The sequence below is a fragment of the Carassius carassius genome, chromosome 19, assembly GCF_963082965.1.
Source record: "Carassius carassius chromosome 19, fCarCar2.1, whole genome shotgun sequence".
Lineage (NCBI taxonomy): Eukaryota > Metazoa > Chordata > Actinopteri > Cypriniformes > Cyprinidae > Carassius > Carassius carassius.
In genome coordinates, this window is record NC_081773.1 from 16,338,155 (window position 1) to 16,356,277 (window position 18,123).

The window sequence follows — 18,123 nt, forward strand, 5'->3', positions numbered from 1 at the left end:
GTTCTTCAAAAGGAAGAAAATAAAACTTTTTTTCTAATAAATAACCATGGCATGCAAACTCAATAAACACCCTTGATAGAACCTAAACTCATCCTTATTACAAGCACGAAACAGTTTCAAAATTCTTCATTAAGTTGACCGGTCATAGTCAACAAATAAAACCAGAATAACATACAGATCACCCAATGCTAGTTAAACTAGTAAAGAAAATCAAATGCATCAATCAATCTGTTACATAATTATTAACACATTTAAAAGTCAGTAATTTCCTATCTTTGCATGCTCATCTAGTACATTTTTTTATCTCACCTTCCTCAGCAGAGGGGTCTGGGGTCTCCCACTGATCACTACCCTAGCCCCTCTACGCACTAATCGCTTGCAGGCCGTCCTGATAGTCTCAAAGAGTCCCCATCCACCTCAGGACTGAGGGAGACGGAGACCTTCTATAATCCCAAAGATGCAGTCAAAATCCAAACCTCCACAAAGTCTGGATTAAACTCTTCCAGATCTATTTTATGTCACAGCATCTTCAATCCTTAGTCATTAAGTTTGCAATCAGCATAAGGATCACAGCCAGATAGTGAGAACTGAGTAGAAACTGAATCTGTTAACCCACTGCAGGAACGGCTGAAAGCTCATAATCTACTTTTAAAGACTTGGCTGGAGATTTAAAGCCACAAAACACACACCCTTAACATTCACACACACCTCCTGATCAGACCGGGCTTAACTCTGAATGCTAGCTAATCTCTCAAGTGTGACCCAGGTATGCTTAAAGGCTGGGTTTATCTTCATTACATAAGTTTGTTGCGTCTGAGCTCAGGTATCACAGTGTGGGTTTCTGGTTGTCCATTTACCTTCGAAGAACCCTGAGCAACTTTATTCATAAATATCTTAAGGAATCTACAACTTTAAATTCATGCAACTGAACCCAATGCCATTCATGTCCTATTTACTTTGTACAGTAACAGGTAGCAAACCAGCATCAGCAGTCACAGTGCATGAACACTAATTACCCAAAATTAACCATACGCATATCCATGAGTGCAACCAAATGTTGCCATTTCTTCTTGTTCTTCCATTTGTTGCAAAATCCAGCTCTCTTTACTATGGGGAACGTTTAGGCAACAAACTGTTATAGTACCAAAAGCCTGACAAAACAAATGAATAACTCAACATCTAAAAAGTCTGTTTGGAAAGACTTATAGTAACTATAACGGAGTTGAAAATGACCTTTAATCTTGGACCAGAATGAGGGGTAAAAGTACAAAATTTTCATTTTGGGGAAGAGTATACCTTTAAAGTGTATTTAACATTGAACACTTCTAAGTTTGTTTTGCTTTTAAAGACCCCAATGTGCTTATGTTACCTGTAATATTTCTGAGCATTAGCTGAGCAAATGCTTATGTTCAAATGGGCTCTTAGAAGGTCCTGACCCAGGGGGTGATTAACTGACCCTGATCCCCCTTACCCAGCCAAAACATGTCCTTCAAAGCGCAGAGCCCACAATCATGATGAAGATTAAACAAATTGAACATAATCGGCTGACAGTGTTGTGCAGGAGCGAGTCAACAAGAGATAAGAAAGATTCAGTTTTGAGAATAAAGGCGGCCTTTTCCGCTGGCAGTAAGAGAGGAAAACACCTTGAAAATATTTTGAGTGAACAAAGGCCAAGACTGGATAAATATTATTAGTGAAAACCTTTACAAAAACGCCAATGCAATTTTAAAGGCCTACAGCTCAACACACTCTTGAACTGCATGGAAGGTTCTTCTTCTGGGTTTCAACATGTTGTGTAATGCAGGTTGTTTACTTTGTAAGATGCTTTCAGTTTCTTAATATTTGACTCTTGTTATCAGGTGTTCTGATCATGGACATTTCCACTATATGCACAGAATGAAGTTAATCAGGTAAGCGTATGGGGATGGGACTTTCCAGAAGTTAAACCACCTCAAATCTCAATCTTACAGGATAGGTCACATGTTACTGCTGGGCATGTCAAAACATCTATGCACTGGAACAACACTGTCGTGCTAGAAGGTTTGCTGAGCCCCCTAATTAATAAATAAATATATAAAGAATAAATAAATAAATAAATGCAATTTCTATAAAGATGTATGTTATAGCTTACAGAATATTATATGAGACCTGAAAAGCAATATGTAAAAGTTGATAGAAAATCAAGACTAACATCACATTTAGCAACGCTAAGGCCTACATTTCAGCCTTCAGTGATTGTATTTTTTCACCTCTTTCTGTTGTCTCTCCAGTTCTCTCATTCTGATCTCACGAGCTTCTGCACGGGCCGCCCTCTTAGCTGCCAAACGGGCTTCAGCCTGCAGGGGGCGGATGGGGAAACAGAGAAAGAGAGAGAGGTAAAGTTATTAAACCATAACCAAGAGACCATGAGCACTGTAGTGAATGCAAAATGTAGAGGAAGTTAAATCAACACACAAAAAACTACTTCTTATTAAATTTCTTGTAATGTAAATTCAACAGGTGGTTCACAGGTTATATACATTTCCTATATTACATGATTACATGAACATGTTTATGTATCTCCCCTCGGTCATTAAGTTTTATGTACTGTAACTATATATTTCTCAGACTGCACATGCTATCAATGTGTTTGTTTACATGGGTATGTGTGAATGTATTTGTGACTTTAGTTCATCACACTTTGAAAGTCCTTTTAAGGAAGAGACTTCCTCTGCATGAGGAGGGCGAGAGAGAGAGAGAGAGAAAACACACTTCCTTCCTGCAGATGACGCCACAAAATGTTTAACAACTGAGAAAAAGAGAAGACCTCAACTCCTGGATTAAATCAAAGACACTACCCTCCCACAGTGATATTTGCAACTGAAATCTGCTCATTTCCCCCCAATCCTGTACTACAAGAAATCTTCACACCAGAGGCATGACTGTAACACTCACACATTCCTGAAAACACAGCAAAGTACTTATATTTGTGTTTTAACAGGACAAAAAAAAAAGTGTTAAAACAGTGGAACTACTCCAAAAGGCAGGCAAGATTAAAAGTGAATTCCTGTGTTTGTTAGCTGTTGAAGTAATCCATAATAACGTGTTCCTGAGTAAATGTCAGATCATATCTTAATGTCTCAGACTGAGGCCTTCCGTCCTGAACACAGTCACACAACTTTCCAAGGAAGCAGCTGTTTCTCACTCACAGGTCTTGTGTCCCTTTGCCAACAATGATGTTCAAGAAAAATTTGCCAAAATAAATATTTCCACAGCTTCAACCACTTCTTGTAGTAGTTCAAACAAAGTGATGGCCTAATTTTACATTAAACTTTTTTTTTTTAATTTAGGAGTAAAGGACAAGCTTCTATATTCTATTATTAACTTCATTCATTCAAAAATAATAAATAAATAAATAAATATGCACAAACAATCACACTTACAAAGACATTTTTCATGTTGGCAAATCACAGCACTATTCAAATAATCAAATCAAAGCAGAAACAGGACAAAAGAGGACAAATAAACTAGAAATATTAATCCTTTCTCATGCTTAATGAGTGGCACTGTGCAGTTTACATTCAACATCAGAATTCAACATCCAAATCTGAATTCAAGAAACATTTTTTACTGAATATCACTACAGTTGTAAACAGGAATGTGTGACCATGTTATGTTAATACTGTTGCAATGAAGACACATAATTGTGTAGAAGAAGAACTGCCAGGGTGAAGTTACTAAAGCCAACCCCGGCAATTAAGCAGCTGTCCAAACATGTTTCTAACAGGTTCTCACTAATGTCAACATATGATTTCCACAAACACCGCAATCCACCTATGCATACATGCTTCTTTAAAATAACAGTTACCACCCAGCAGGACTTTGGCTGTGCTGAAAATGTGAAATAATATTTAATTTTGAAAAAAAAAGGGTATTAGAGTCTTAAAAAAAAATTGAGAAATAAATGCACTCTGTAAGACGGCGTAACTAACAGGGTAGCCAAAATTATGCCTTTTTTGACCTTAGCAGGAAATCAGAGGGCTGAGTCATTCACAATCAAGTCTGGATCCCACCCTTCCTGCACTTTAGCAGAACAAACCACTGATCGTATGAAAATCCTTCACTGCTTATTTCTGATGTGGAGGGCATGTACATTGTACACAATATGATTTACATGAACAAGATAATCATTTATATTACTGAACCAAATCTTTTGTAGTACATTTTAGTCTGTGCTTTACAATGCTTACAATATACATATAAATCAAGGGCTTTGACAAGAAAGAAAAAAAATACATAAGATGTGCATAGTCACCTAAACGAAGCAGGTTAGCAATCTTAAAGAAAACATGCACTATTCATGCCCTCTGAACTAAAACAAGCAGCTGTTTTATCACAACCCATATTCATATTAAGGCCTACCTTCTTGCAGTTATCAAAGTACACCATGATATCAGTCACGGTGAGCATATAGCCTGGGTCATCTGCATTGTCCCCCATCACGACCATTTACACACTCCTATCGCAGAAGAGGAAAACAAACTGGCCTATTTCACACACCTCTCTCCTCTCACACTCTCCTCAACAGCTATTTTTAATGACCCAAATGGAGCGGGTTCTATCAATAAACCCAAAATGCTCTAATTTAAATGAAAGTTTTGTGAAGAACTAGTTACACTACTGTCTGGTAGTGACCCTTTTTTAGAATAGAAATTCATTCTTTAATTGCTCTAATTGACCAAATAGTACATTCGTTATTATCTGCAGTTACCAAATTGAGACTTAAAATAAAGTTGCCATTCAAAGGTGTAATTTTTTTTAGTAGATATGGCCCTATCTTGGATGCACACAGTCTGCTGTGTCGCAAAAGATGCACTAGACTATGCACTTCTAAAGTCTATGAGTGCCATCTAGCATTGCAATCTAATAACCCCTCACCCTCATAGTGTGTGAACATTACACACACTAGTATTGACACTAGAACATGGCATAAAATAATGCTTAAATACACAAATTGGGAAGCACCTATATTCTCATGGATGCAGCATATGAAAAAGTTGGCAGTTGGCATTGGCAATCAGCCTTGGTTAATGCATGAAACTCGGATGAAGTGCTTCACACAGAACGCATTCACTTATTCCACCCTGCTTCAATTAAAAATAATAATAATAATAATAAATAAATAAATGCATCTGGAGGCCTTGCAAGGTGCAAGCAAAAACATGTCCTGTGTTTATGGTCAACAGAGTTGATGAATTGTGTTTTTGTATTTTTTACAGATAGATGATTATAGACAGGTTTACTAAAACACCTTGTCTGGTGCCTTTTAAGGTAGACATGCACCATAAGCCTGTCATTCAGGAGTCCCTGGGAGTTTAATGAATGCCAGGACAATTTGAGTCCAGAGTTCTTATCTGTTGACATAAATACCACAGAAGGAGATGCCAAGCTTGCCAGATCTCTCTCTCCCACGGCCTCTTGTACCAGCATGCCAGGCTGAGCGGGTACACGCTAATCATCTGGACCGCGAACAAACTAGCTGTAATAGAAACTTAAAGGAAGAAAACGAAGATATTCAACACAACTGACTTGAGGTTCTCCACTGCTCCTTGCTCAGTGTGTTTTGGACTGTACTCTGGAAGCAGAACTTACTAAAAATGTTGACATTTAAAAAGAGACATTATTAAATCCAAAACTATGACTTGTATAAACCAAGAGAGCCCCTGGGCAGTTTAATTCATCTGAATGTGGAAAGCTCAATATTAAAAATGTGTATCATTTTGCCATCTGTGTACACTGGATTAACGGTCTTCAGTAGGAGACATAAACAGTCTTTCTTACTTGAGTACTAACGTAAGAGCCAGAGACTGGAACATATGAGATCACTGGAGACGTCTGCCACATTTCTGGTCTGCCCATATTAACACCTACATAAATCGTGCCAGCCTTCCATTTCAAACATAAACCAAACAATGTCTGATCTGTGTGTGGTGGATGCATATTTTAGCAGGTTCCTGGGATCTGTGGCTAAATGTAATATCAAATCTGAGCTTGCTCAAAAAAAGAAGTCACCATGTATGGATAAAAAAAATGTAGGAACATAAATTTGGGTCATTCCGAGCAAGGGAGGGAAAGGAAAAGAAGGAAAAGAGATAAGATTAAGTGACCATTACTTAGTGGTAATACATCATATCTAATATAAAATCAGACAATTAAAACATAAATGTTCCAAGTTAAAGTGATAGCTGACCCAAAAATGTAAACTGTAAAACAGCTCAAATATAACTATAAAATGATGAACTATATTACCGCCTAACTCTACAAATGTATTCACCCTGATGTCATACCAAACCTGTATTACATTCTTTCTTTAGTACAAATGCAAAAGAAGATATTTTGAAAACAGAAGAAAGGCATATAGGTTTGAAAGAATTTCTTTCTTTTTTTTTTTTGGTTGAAATATATATCTTTAAATACTTTCCTATCCAAGTTTCACATGCAGAGGTTACTATAAGTAATCCATTGATTTTGACTAAAGAGTGCAAACACAGTGGTGCAATCAAAACATTAGTGCTTTGTTTGAGCAGATCGACATGTCCTGTTCTGTCTCAACCAATGATGATTGCATTAGTATTTTGCAAATCACTTTTGATGCCGCTAGTGGCTCAGAAATGCCACACTTCACTCTTAAACCCTGAGAAACCTGAGGCAGGCTGATGTTTTGAGAGATGCTACTGTGCCTGTCTCAGACGACTGCACACAGAAGCAGCTCTTCACAGAAAGAGAAAACCTAGTGTACTTGGCCAACACAGAAAACTTGCTTCACTGACCACAGAGTTACTCAAGGGCAAGAACAAGCCTGTGAGAGAAACTCCAGCTTGTTGAAATGAGGGAGTGAGAGAGAGCAGCATGATGGTCATTAGCTACTGGTCTCTAATTTCTAATGTCATTCAATGTGCTCCCTGTTTTAAGGCCAAAAAAATGGTTGAAGGGGAACTGGGTTTAAACTGCAGAATAGACAATAATGGCCAATAATATATACTGTAATTTTATATTTTACTTATGTGTTTTTGAAATTCTTAAAAAAAATTAATAAAATAAAATAATAACATTTCTATTTTAGCATCTTATATGGCCCACAAACATTAAGTTAAATAAGATGGCAAAGTTTGTTGGAGTCAGCTCAGTGTAAAAACAGAAGATAAACTGAGGAATGAGCAGTGTCCTTGCAACTTTACCAAATTTTTACACATTAAGCTGCTTCAGACCTAGAGCAAGAGTTTGTCTAAATTTGTATTCCTTTCACTTTAGCACACAGTCTTATCAGAACAAAATCCACAACATGACCTTGTACACCAAGTTAATAAATCATGAAAAATTGACTATTTTCTCTCTTTGTGAGTTTTCTCTCAGAGTTGCTCAGAGTGTAACCCTGAGTGTAACTTATCAGAACAAGAAAAAAAACCAAGAGATATTTGTGTGTGTGTGTGTGTGTGGGGGGGGGGGTTTGCATAAAGGATGACCATGCAAATCAAATCCAACAAATAAATGGATTTCAAAAAAATGTTGTAGGTTACACTGAGAATTATAACTGAAAACATCACTGTATAGTGCACTGAAAACCCTGTGACCTTGCTCATATTACCATTACATTTAATCAGTCAAGTAGCACTAAAAACATACATATAATCATTTAAGATCTATGTATTTTAACTCATGAAATTTTCATCTATTTGGACTTTAAGTGACAAATATCTGTCAGTCATACATAAATGAAAAAATAATGAGATTTCTGTAATAATACTATAACTGAATGTGTTTTAAACATAAAATAACATATAACAATACATCTAATACATTTTAACTAACTGAATCTTACTTGTTCTACAGCTATCCTTATTTAAACCATATTTATACTTTAGCTGATTATATTCAGATTTATGTTAAGCAATTAAAAAAAAGATTTAAGTAAAATCAAATCAAACAGATGAAAATACTAAAAAACCTAATAATAAACTATGCCATGACTCATTTTTGAGTGTAAATGAGCAAACAATTTGTAACAAGCACAAATAATATTCCTAGTAAACAATGCCAAACAAAGTTAAGTGTGTCTTGCATTTGATATCAAAAGAAAGTGTAAAACAGACAATCAATGACAATATTTTTGTCATAAAACACAAGACTGAAGATTAAGCAGTTTATCAGAGTAACGATGGCTTATACACAAACATCCTGCCCAATCAGCATCAAGAGCACTAGAAATATGGACTCAGCATTACTCCTTCATAAGGGATGTGTCCCAACAGCAGAGAACAAACAGGAAAGCAATTGTGATAACAATCTTCAGGGGCCCATTAGTGACACCAGAAAAAGGAAGAAAACCCTTTCTAAATCCTTGTCCTTATATGGAGAGGTTCCATTCTTGGTGAAAGATGTCAGCCTGCGAAAAAAGTTCTCTGACTTTGTATTTGAGTTTGCTTTAGTGTCTTGCTTCAACCTGTATCAACAATTCTGCATCTAGGCTCAAAGAAAATACATGTTTAACCTTGAGTGGCTCAGAGCTTAATCCTGAGCGAGGCAGATAAATGTTCTGATTGTCATGGACCAGTGATAAGCAGGTGTTAATGTGTCAGTGTGCCGAGTGAGGGCACATGATTTATTTTGATAGAAGGAGAACTCTTATTTCTGAATGAGGAAATATAAAATCATTGCTCATGACAACGAGTTCAAGATTAACAGTCAGACAGCTCTCATCCTGAAACCCAGAGTCAGAGCTCCGATGAATCATCTAAACCCCCCCCCCCCCCCCCCCCAATCATCTAACCATCTCAGTCATTGGATGACACTGTAAACTGTGCAATGAATGCAGCTGAGATTATGATGAGATTTTGAAATATTGAGACTGTTAGCAATAAGAAATGTTCAGTACAATAACATCAAGTTAACACTATCATTCAAATGTCTGGGGCTGGTAAGATTTTTTATATGTTTTTGAAAGAAGTCTTATGCTTACTGAGGCTACATTTATTTGATTAAAATACAGTAAAATGATAAATAAATCCAAAATAATGTGAAACATTTGTATCATTTAAAATAATTTTTCTATTTGAATATATTTTAAAAATGTAATCTATTCGGTAAAGCTGAATTATTCAGCAGCCATTATTCCAGGCTTTAGTGTAACAAGATCCTTTAGAAATAATTCTAATATGATTTAGACAAAGAAATAATTCTTATTATTATCAATAATGAAAACAGTTGTACTGCTTAATATTTTTGTGGAAACCGTTCTTTGATGAATAGAAATTACAAAACACTGCATTTATTTAACTCTTTACTGTCACCTACTGTATAATCAGCTAAATCCTTGCTGAATAAAAGTATAAATAATCTCCAATAACAAAATCTTGCTGAGCCCAAACTATTTAACAGTACATATATGTGCTCTTTATTTTTAGACCATAAAATGGGGAACACTACTTCCTGCTAATTATTACAACTCTTACATCAGTAAAAACTACTGTAAACATCAGTAAAATGACCATAGAGCTTTTGACAAGCCATTGTCCTGCTCATGTTTGACTCAAACACACAATCACTCAGACTGATTCTACTCCATGAATCACTTCCTAAAACAGATTCACAAACAAAGTGTGTTTCTAATTGGCTAGTTTTCTGAATAAAATCAGCGAAAAACACAAGGTGCTCCAATGACACTATATTATTTATTTTATTGGGCTGTTTACACACAGTGGTATCACAGAGAAGAGTGTGACTTCTCAGGAAACATTTTTTTTTTCAAGTGACATCTGTCAGAGACATGCATAGTTTAAAAAAAACAGGGCCTGACTTTCTCCAATTTTGAAATAGGTCTCTTACGTTTACTAAGGCAGCATTTATATCATGCTCCCGGAACAGCTTCTGTGTACAATGGTTGGCGCAAGCTAGATAAAAAGTGAATATTTTGTTTTGAATATGGATATTTTTCTAACAAAAACGCATCGAGTCGCTACAGGAGCCATGTGAGACACTTTTTTTCATGGAAGGGCGCTTTTTATTTAACTTCTTTTGGACTGAAGGAATGCAACACCCGTTGACTGCAATGATAGAGCTTGAAAGATCAAAGACAATTTTTAACATAATTCCGACTGGATTTGCTGAAAGAAGAGAGTCATATACACCTAGGATGCCTCGGGGGTGAGTAAAACGCATCCTATTTTTTATTTTATTTTAGATTAACAAACCCTTTAAGAACACATATCAACATGAATCACCATAGACCTTTATCTGGAGCTGGCCTGCCTTTAAAAAAAAAATTAAACGCCTCATCTAGTCAAACGAGGATTGTTGTTTGAAACTTTTTAGTATATGCCAAAACTTTAGGGAATGTGGTGAACCATGAACCAAACACACGCAGCTGAAAGCAATCTATTTATGACATGAGTTTGTCTTACCAGATTCCACAATGTGCATCTGTGTAAGAAGAAGGACAAACAGAACACTGAATCAAAGTGTTGAGTCGCCATTGTTGAAATTGTTTGACAGGAAATCCTCCACTGACTCATGTTCTACTGTGACCCTATCTCACATTTAACAGCTTAGCGAAATTATAGAGCACCAGAAAAGCACAGCCATTGAGGATTACTGATGCAGATACTATCAGAATGTGTTTCCATTGAATCCATTATCAGATGCCTCTGCTCCCTACTTCTGCTCATTGTACTGCCCCACTGAAACTTCATGTCTGGTCTTGAAGCTGCACTCACAGCTGGTCTCTGAGGGCCTTCTATTTTTAAAGCTCTTATTACAGAATTAACGAACACATGAGGGCCAATGTACCAGCTTGTCAGAGACCAGCAAGTGTTTGATGGTAGCCTATCAGCAGCAAACGCAGGTACCAGGTAAGTTAAGGTGGCACAATGGAACACAGGCAGTAAATAATGAAACAGGCACTTAAAAGAAGATAAAACGGCTCTAAAAATCCTAGGAACATATAAATAAGTAGCTTATTTGTGAAGGCATTCAAACTTTACAGCACGCTTGAAAATGTGTCAAGCACTTAGTAATAAAAAAAGATTAAAACCACAGTATCTCGTTATTGTCTAACTGAAACTAAACCTGCTCAGAAAGAAGCTTTAATAAGACCTTGCGTGACCTAGCGGTTTAAATTTGCAAAAGCTCTGTTGCAAAGTCACATGGGAGTATGCAAAAAAAAGTATGCAAAAATGATTTAGATTTCAAGAGAAACAGGTTGGATCAGAAAACAACTTTTAGCATTTATGATAAAATTATGCAAATGTGAAACTGAATTTTGCCTCCTGATTGGACGTTTGATAACATGGTGGTGTTTCACCTGAAACTCTCTTTATCCATGCGCTCACTTACAAGAGGTGAACTCAAAGTGCTACAGAAAAGGAGCTGCCCAGTTACAGTTTTCAACTTTAAATACAAAATAAAAATAAAATAAAAAATGAATTGCTAGCCTGTCCTGTTGTTGAAAATGAGAATAAAACACCTTGCACATGACATTTTAGCTTATTGATTATGCTTTCACATATCAAGTGTTTCATACTCTATTTCAGAAGTTTGCCTAAAATCACACATTAAATAAATAAAATGAAACATGTTAACACAGAGACATGTTTACATGCATACAAACAAATATACCCATGCTTCTCTTCACACTCTAAACTGAGAGGACAGTTCATGATGACGGTAGATTGAGAAGGCCTCTCTCCTGTGTCAAACAGAGACGCTTACTATTAATAGAATGAAGCATTTGCTACATACATAGTTTAACTGTCTATGAAAACACGTGCACTTCACATACAGTCACTGCTTTTCACTATGGCTGTACAATGAAGAAACATCATATACATCTGCTGAAGATCTAACTGGGCAAAAAATCACTTCCTAAGCAGTCTAATCAAGGTTTTTTTCCACCATGAACCCAGCACCTGTTCAAGCACATCAAACCCAGCCTATATTACAGACTAGTTACACCTTCAAATACATTAGCCTACTGCCATACAATAAAAGATCACCTTTGATCAAGACGGCCCAGAAACATTTAGTTAGGTGCTAAAAACAAACAGACAGGAAGCAGACTTTACAAGTAGGAGAGGAAATGATCTACAGCTTGTAAAAAATAAAAAAAAAAGCAGAGAGAGAGAGAGAGAGATTAATATATATTAACAATACAGGTCCAGATGAGGGCATAAGCAGGGACTTTACCTTAGTTAGACTGTTGTTATGTTAATTAGATACTCGTGAAACTGTGTAAAGCTCTGGTTTAATAAACAAACTAACTCAGGATGTTGAACCATGTGATTGTCATGTTTTTTTCTGGAGTTTAACCCTGCACATCTGCAACTAAGATCATTACATTAGCTTAACCTTTAGGAGATTAATTTACCTCTTTTGCGATTACGTTGAGGGCATCTTCCTCACCAGTCAACCCATTTTTGCTGGGGGTTCTTCTACGTCCTGGCCCTTGAGACCCCATTGGTAACTTGTAATAAATAAATCCTTCTGAGAAACACGCTCCTTTACGCGTGAGAACCGATCCCTAAGAGAGTTATTCCTTCAAGAAAGGCATAAGAAAAAGAAAGCACGTTTTTAACTCTAATTCAAAAACAGCAACGAAGTCGTGTCTTTCACTACTGGGCTCATTGCGTTACATCCGTCTTTTCTGCTCTTCCTAGTGCTGTACTGTGAGAGACTGAAGAGTCACCGGTGCTGAGAGGCTAACGCGTTTTCATGACACACGTGTCGCCTCTGAGGAGCTGCCAAAATGGCTGTAAATAATCAAAAGTTTGTTTGCTCAGAAAGTTGGGACGTAACAGCGTGATTGTCAGTATAACGGCGGGGTTACAACTTTTCTTCTCTTGCTTTAGCCTACTTCAGTAATGGGGCGCGAATGGATTCGAGCGTCTCTTGGGGGAATTTGAGGGCTCGCACGCTATTTTTAATCTTGGGAGTCTGCTGCTAAAAACAGAAACCTTATCTTGCACTTCTTAAAGTCACACACGTGCACCTTTCGCAATAACTTTTACATTCTATTGTGAAGATGAAAAAAATATATATATCCGGCTGGGGGGAAATATAATAAACCAGACTGCTTGTAACTGGTCTCAAGCAAATCTTTCATCTTTGCCCATTTAAAAAATCAACAAACTGCACCAAGATGAGGAGCCATAACAGCTGTTATTTTCTCAGCAGAAAATTGTTGCCAAATAGGCTACATTATCCGGCCAGAAAGAAATAAAGAAAGTTAATAAAATAACTATATCTAATCTTACCAAATCAATTTCGTTTTTTCATTTTTATCATGCATCTATAGCCTATTTTATAGAAGTAGATGCATCTGCCGCTTTAGTTGCCGGGGGATGTTGACATCTAGTGGTAAAAACGAAGTGGTAATTCTTTTTGTAAAAAGAAAAAAAATCTTTCTTTTATATATATATATATATATATATATATATATATATATATATATATATATATATATATATATATATATATATATATATATAAAGTAAATAAATTAATCCGTTGAAAAACCATGAAGAAATTTATTTATTTATTTCGTAAAAATGTTTGTGCGTTGCCTGCCAGCACTAATTGATCAGTAAAATGATTCAGCTGTGCACAGGTGATTGTCACTTTAAAACAAGTTCACAGTTGGTTTGGTGTTTAGTGGATGCTTTGAGGTTTGTTGGTGAGAAACATGGGTACGTTTTTTGTTTGGTTGTTATTGATATTTTCGGTTTTTCCGCAACGTTCTGTTTCGCTTTATTTTGTTTGTGTGGTCTCTTCCGTTCATGTTCTTCTTCAGCCGCTAAGACAGTGTTGATCGTGTACGCGCACCAGAGCGCAGGCTCCTTCAATGCGGCTGTTAAAGACGCTGCTGTGGACGCGCTGAAGAAACAGGGCTGTAACGTGCTTGTGTCTGACCTGTATGAAATGAAGTTTAAGGCCACGGCTACAAAGGAGGATATTACTGGTGTGGGAGGCGGTGTTTTGTTTGTTTAGCTGATATTAAACTAAGAACTAGTGCCTTTATCATAACTCTGTGGCAGTAAATACACCCCCCCCCCCTTTTTCTCTTTTCTTTTCTTTTCCTTTTCTTTTCTTTTCTTTATCCAGGTCCACCAAAGAACCCAGAGCATTTTCGTTATGGAAATGAGACCATGTTGGCCTGGCAGGAGGGGCGACTATCTTCTGACATCACAGATGAGCACAAGAAACTGAAAGAAGCAGATCTGGTTATTTTTCAAGTATGACACTTTCTCGTGTGTGTGTGTGTGTGGGGTTATCTTAAATCTATATTTTCTCTCTCTTATCTTTTTGGGTGTTTGTGAGTCTTGACCATTTGTCAATTTCTTGAAGTTTCCCATGTACTGGTTCTCTGTTCCTGCCATCATGAAAGGCTGGATGGACCGGGTTCTAACGCTTGGCTTTGCATACACCTTGGAAAAGCGCTACAGTGAGGGTGTCTTCAGGGTGAGGCCTGCACATCATAAACCCCAAATGTTGGCTGTTCCTTAATGAAATTTGAGTGGGCTGTTGATATTGGTATAATTTGAGTGTTTAATGCATAACAGGACAAGAAAGCCATGTTATCCTTCACTACTGGTTCCAATGAGACCATGTTCAGCTCCAATGGAATCAATGGAGACATGAATGTTACTCTGTGGCCAATTCAAGTAAGAACTTGCCCCCCCCCCCTTTCCTCTTAACTTGTCATAGTAATGCTGTTCCACATGGGATAATTCCACTTCTGAAAGGTACTTTGGGAATGAGAATGATCATAGCCACGATATTAAAGGGTTATTCCAAACTGAAGTGCTCAAAACTGGCCACCCCATGTTAAAAGTCCACTTCTATAATGTACTGTGCTTTTGTTGCGCACAAATTTTGTACTTGACGTACTAAAAGTGATTTTAGTACTTAAGATCAACTTGTGACCCGCAGTTGAGTAGAGTCATCACTTGTAGTACACTTTAGTGTATGAAAGTTTGGTTCAAGTGTACTACTAGTAACTAAAGTTCTTTAAGTTCAGAGGCATGTTAAAAGTGCATTTGTTCATTCATGGTGTCCCGAAATGGCAGTGGAGTACACAAAGTTCTTTTCGTTTATGTACTAAATCAAGAAGTATATTAAATGCAAAATTAGTGCAAGAATTTAGTGCTACGCACATTATGTAAGTTTTGTTTTAACCTGGGACTTCAAAGGGCCCCTTTAGAATTAAGCATTGCAAAGTGTACATGGACCCTTTACTCCCATTGATTCTTTGCACTGGTTTAATTGTGACCATCCCTAAAAAATGGCTCTTCAAAAATGCAGATTTTTTTTTTTTTTTTTTTTAATTGTATATTTCTCAACTCTTTTGTCTCCACAAAGGGCAAAGCACTGAACTCTGGGAATGTAGCGTTAATTGAGTTTGCATTTCATACAAACCTGCAACTTCTGCACCCAACTTTCCTCTCTTTGTAGAATGGTGTCCTCCACTATTGTGGCTTCCAGGTCCTTGCCCCTCAAATCTTCTGGGCTCCCACTCTTCTCTCTCCTGAGGCTCGTGAAGGCCTGCTGGAAGGCTGGCGGGCTCGTCTTCATGGTCTCCTAAATGAGGTACCTCTCTCCTTCCCACCTGTAGACGTCTTCGATGAGGGGAAAGGCTTTCAGCTGAAGCCTGAAGTCCGGGAAAAACAGGCTGAATCTCCTTTTGGTCTCACTGTGGGTCACCACCTGGAGAAACCTCTGCCACCCCACAACCAGATGAAAGCTGGAGTGTGAGACCTGATGTTATGCTGTCCTCCAATGACCATATCTTTAAGTCTCAAAGCTGAATTTTAGACATGAATAAATTGTTCATGTTTTGAAAGTGTTTTGTTTGGGGTTTTTTTTTTTTTTTTTTTTTTTTTTTTTTTTTTTTTATATATATATATATATATATATATATATATAATACACTGATCTATAAGAGAATATGTATAGATCAGTGATTTTAAATAAGTTGTAGGGTTTGTGTACCCAAAGTGAATGTTGTAACGAGTTCATCCACATGTTGAAAACCAGTTTAATATTTGGAACACTAAAATTTTGACTGAAAATTGAGTTTAGGTGATAAACTGTGACTACTTTGATTAACTGGTCATCATATTGACTGCCTTTACAAGCTTTTAGATTTTTTTTTTTTTTTTTTGTTCATGTCCTTTTAAACGTGCAGTATGGAATTTTTGGCCACCAGGGGTCACTCAATCAAAATAATAACATGAGACGTACTTTGACGTCGGGAAATAGCGTAGGCTCATGGGAGTTGTTGTTCATTGGAACACGCGCTCTGTCGCTCCCCACATTCCTCACTCATTTTAAATGAGGCCGGCGACACACTGGATGCGTGGCGCAAGCGTCTCAGCTGCGTGGCGTGTCAGTTTTTAATTCGGCTCCCATGTTAATAGGTTAGAGCTTGCAGACTGCCTGCGTGAGACGCGTGTCTCAGGCCCGGCTCGAGCCGCGCAGAATTTTTCACGCGACACGCACGCGTGTTGGAAGCGTTTCCAGGCAAAATATAATAGGAAAATATGTTTATATGTAATTTTGTACACAAATACATATTAATTCATGACATTTTAATGTTTGAAAGTCTATAGGTTGACATAAATTCAGATACAAATGTAATTTAAAAAATAAATAATTATAGATTTTCAAATATTGCACCTGTCAAACATAGTCTATTTTGCCGTCAATACTGTTGACGGTGTCCTTTTATCAGTAGGCTTTATATTTATGTTCAACATGAAGTATAGATATTGTTGTCATGAAGACAAGAGCCTGGTCTGTCAGCGGTCTCCCTCTATGTCACCTACAGCAGCAGCAGCGCGCCGCGTCAGGCACGATTCTGGTGTTTAAAGACCCAGAAAACGCGAGGCAGCCTTCACGCTTCTGGCACGCAGCAGAGATGCCACGCAGCCAGTGTGTCACCGGCCTTAGTATTTTGACAATCACGTATTTTCGAACGGAGAGATATATGAATTATCAGACCCCTATCAAATCAATATATATCAATTAGGTTTATACTATGATATCGAACAAGATAGTGAACTGCATTTGAAGCTACTTTATCCAGCTAGATATAGAACACATGTAGATTTACATTATACTCTACATGAGTTAGTCCGTCTGCGTTTTACACAAGACATCATCGTTTCACAAAATATACGGATAGATACAGTTAGCTGAATGGATGCATACCTGTTTATCAGAATGCAAGCATCTCTCTGTAGTTTCAGCTTGTCACGAAGCTCTATCTATCTTGGAAATGCAACTCCAATATTTACCCGTGTCTCGTTTCTTCTTCGTCCCAAAACCTTCTCAGGTCATTTATTTCATCCGTACGTTTGTGCTTCACAGAACGTGCAAGCAAAGCATAATCATGATCCATAACTAAGTTATTGATTGAGGTATAAATACGAATATAAACAATATAAATATAAAATATAATAGTCTCGATCAAGGCTAGCTACTACTTTTTCTTCTTCGTCTCATCTTTGCTTCTGTTCACCTTTGTATTTGGCGGTTCCGCAGGAAGTTAGATAAACTAGAGGGATCAAAGTTTATATGACGCCATAGACGGGCGACAAAACGGAAATAAAGAAACGTGCCGTGTCTTCTAATTAAACTATAATTTTCTCCGGATTTGAAAGTTCATGGAAACTGTCGGGATAATGTACGTACACAACAAAAAAATATATGTAACATAGATATAGTGATATCTGCTATTTTTAAAGCAGAAAAATTACATATTGCGCCTTTAATGGAGGGACAGGCTTTTTGGAATTCACTAAATATTTGGTTTGTTTTAAAGAATTGCTAGATTAACCAATGTCTTTCAGGTTTGGAAAAACATGAGGGTGAGAATGACCTTTTTGGTTCGGTTTGCGAACTATATCTCAATGTAATATTGGGGCATCTAGAAACCAATACAAGTTAATTTTGTGCTCCTTAGTCAAGGATTTCTATGTTTTCTTGTTCCTCCAGTGGTCTCCCCCTAGGGACTTTTATCAAACCATTTCTAAGGCACCAAATATAAAAAATGTGTTCGGTTTCAGAATGAGCAGCATCTTAATATGGCACATT

The 18,123-nt window shown here is 37.1% G+C and overlaps 2 protein-coding genes across 4 annotated transcripts in view; one reads left to right on the plus strand and one right to left on the minus strand.

Moving 5' to 3' along the window:
* lrrfip1a (leucine rich repeat (in FLII) interacting protein 1a) overlaps positions 1 to 13,214 on the minus strand; it is a 34,297-nt gene extending 21,083 nt beyond the window's left edge. The window contains exons 1-2 of one of the 3 annotated variants that reach the window (XM_059499984.1): positions 12,398 to 13,214; positions 2,250 to 2,336 (exon numbers count right to left, since the gene is read on the minus strand). In XM_059499984.1, the coding sequence (XP_059355967.1) occupies positions 2,250 to 2,336; positions 12,398 to 12,487 (177 nt within the window). In that variant the 5' untranslated portion in view covers positions 12,488 to 13,214. The remainder of the gene's footprint in view (positions 1 to 2,249; positions 2,337 to 12,397) is intronic. The other 2 variants (XM_059499985.1, XM_059499986.1) reach the window with 2 other exon arrangements.
* Positions 13,215 to 13,591: 377 nt separating this feature from the next.
* On the plus strand, positions 13,592 to 15,868 carry LOC132094715 (ribosyldihydronicotinamide dehydrogenase [quinone]-like). Its single transcript, XM_059499371.1, has 6 exons — positions 13,592 to 13,715; positions 13,820 to 13,987; positions 14,131 to 14,261; positions 14,374 to 14,487; positions 14,589 to 14,690; positions 15,481 to 15,868. The coding sequence occupies exons 1-6, from the start codon at positions 13,712 to 13,714 to the stop codon at positions 15,778 to 15,780; spliced, it is 819 nt and encodes a 272-aa protein (XP_059355354.1). The 5' UTR covers positions 13,592 to 13,711; the 3' UTR covers positions 15,781 to 15,868.
* Positions 15,869 to 18,123: the final 2,255 nt, after the last annotated feature.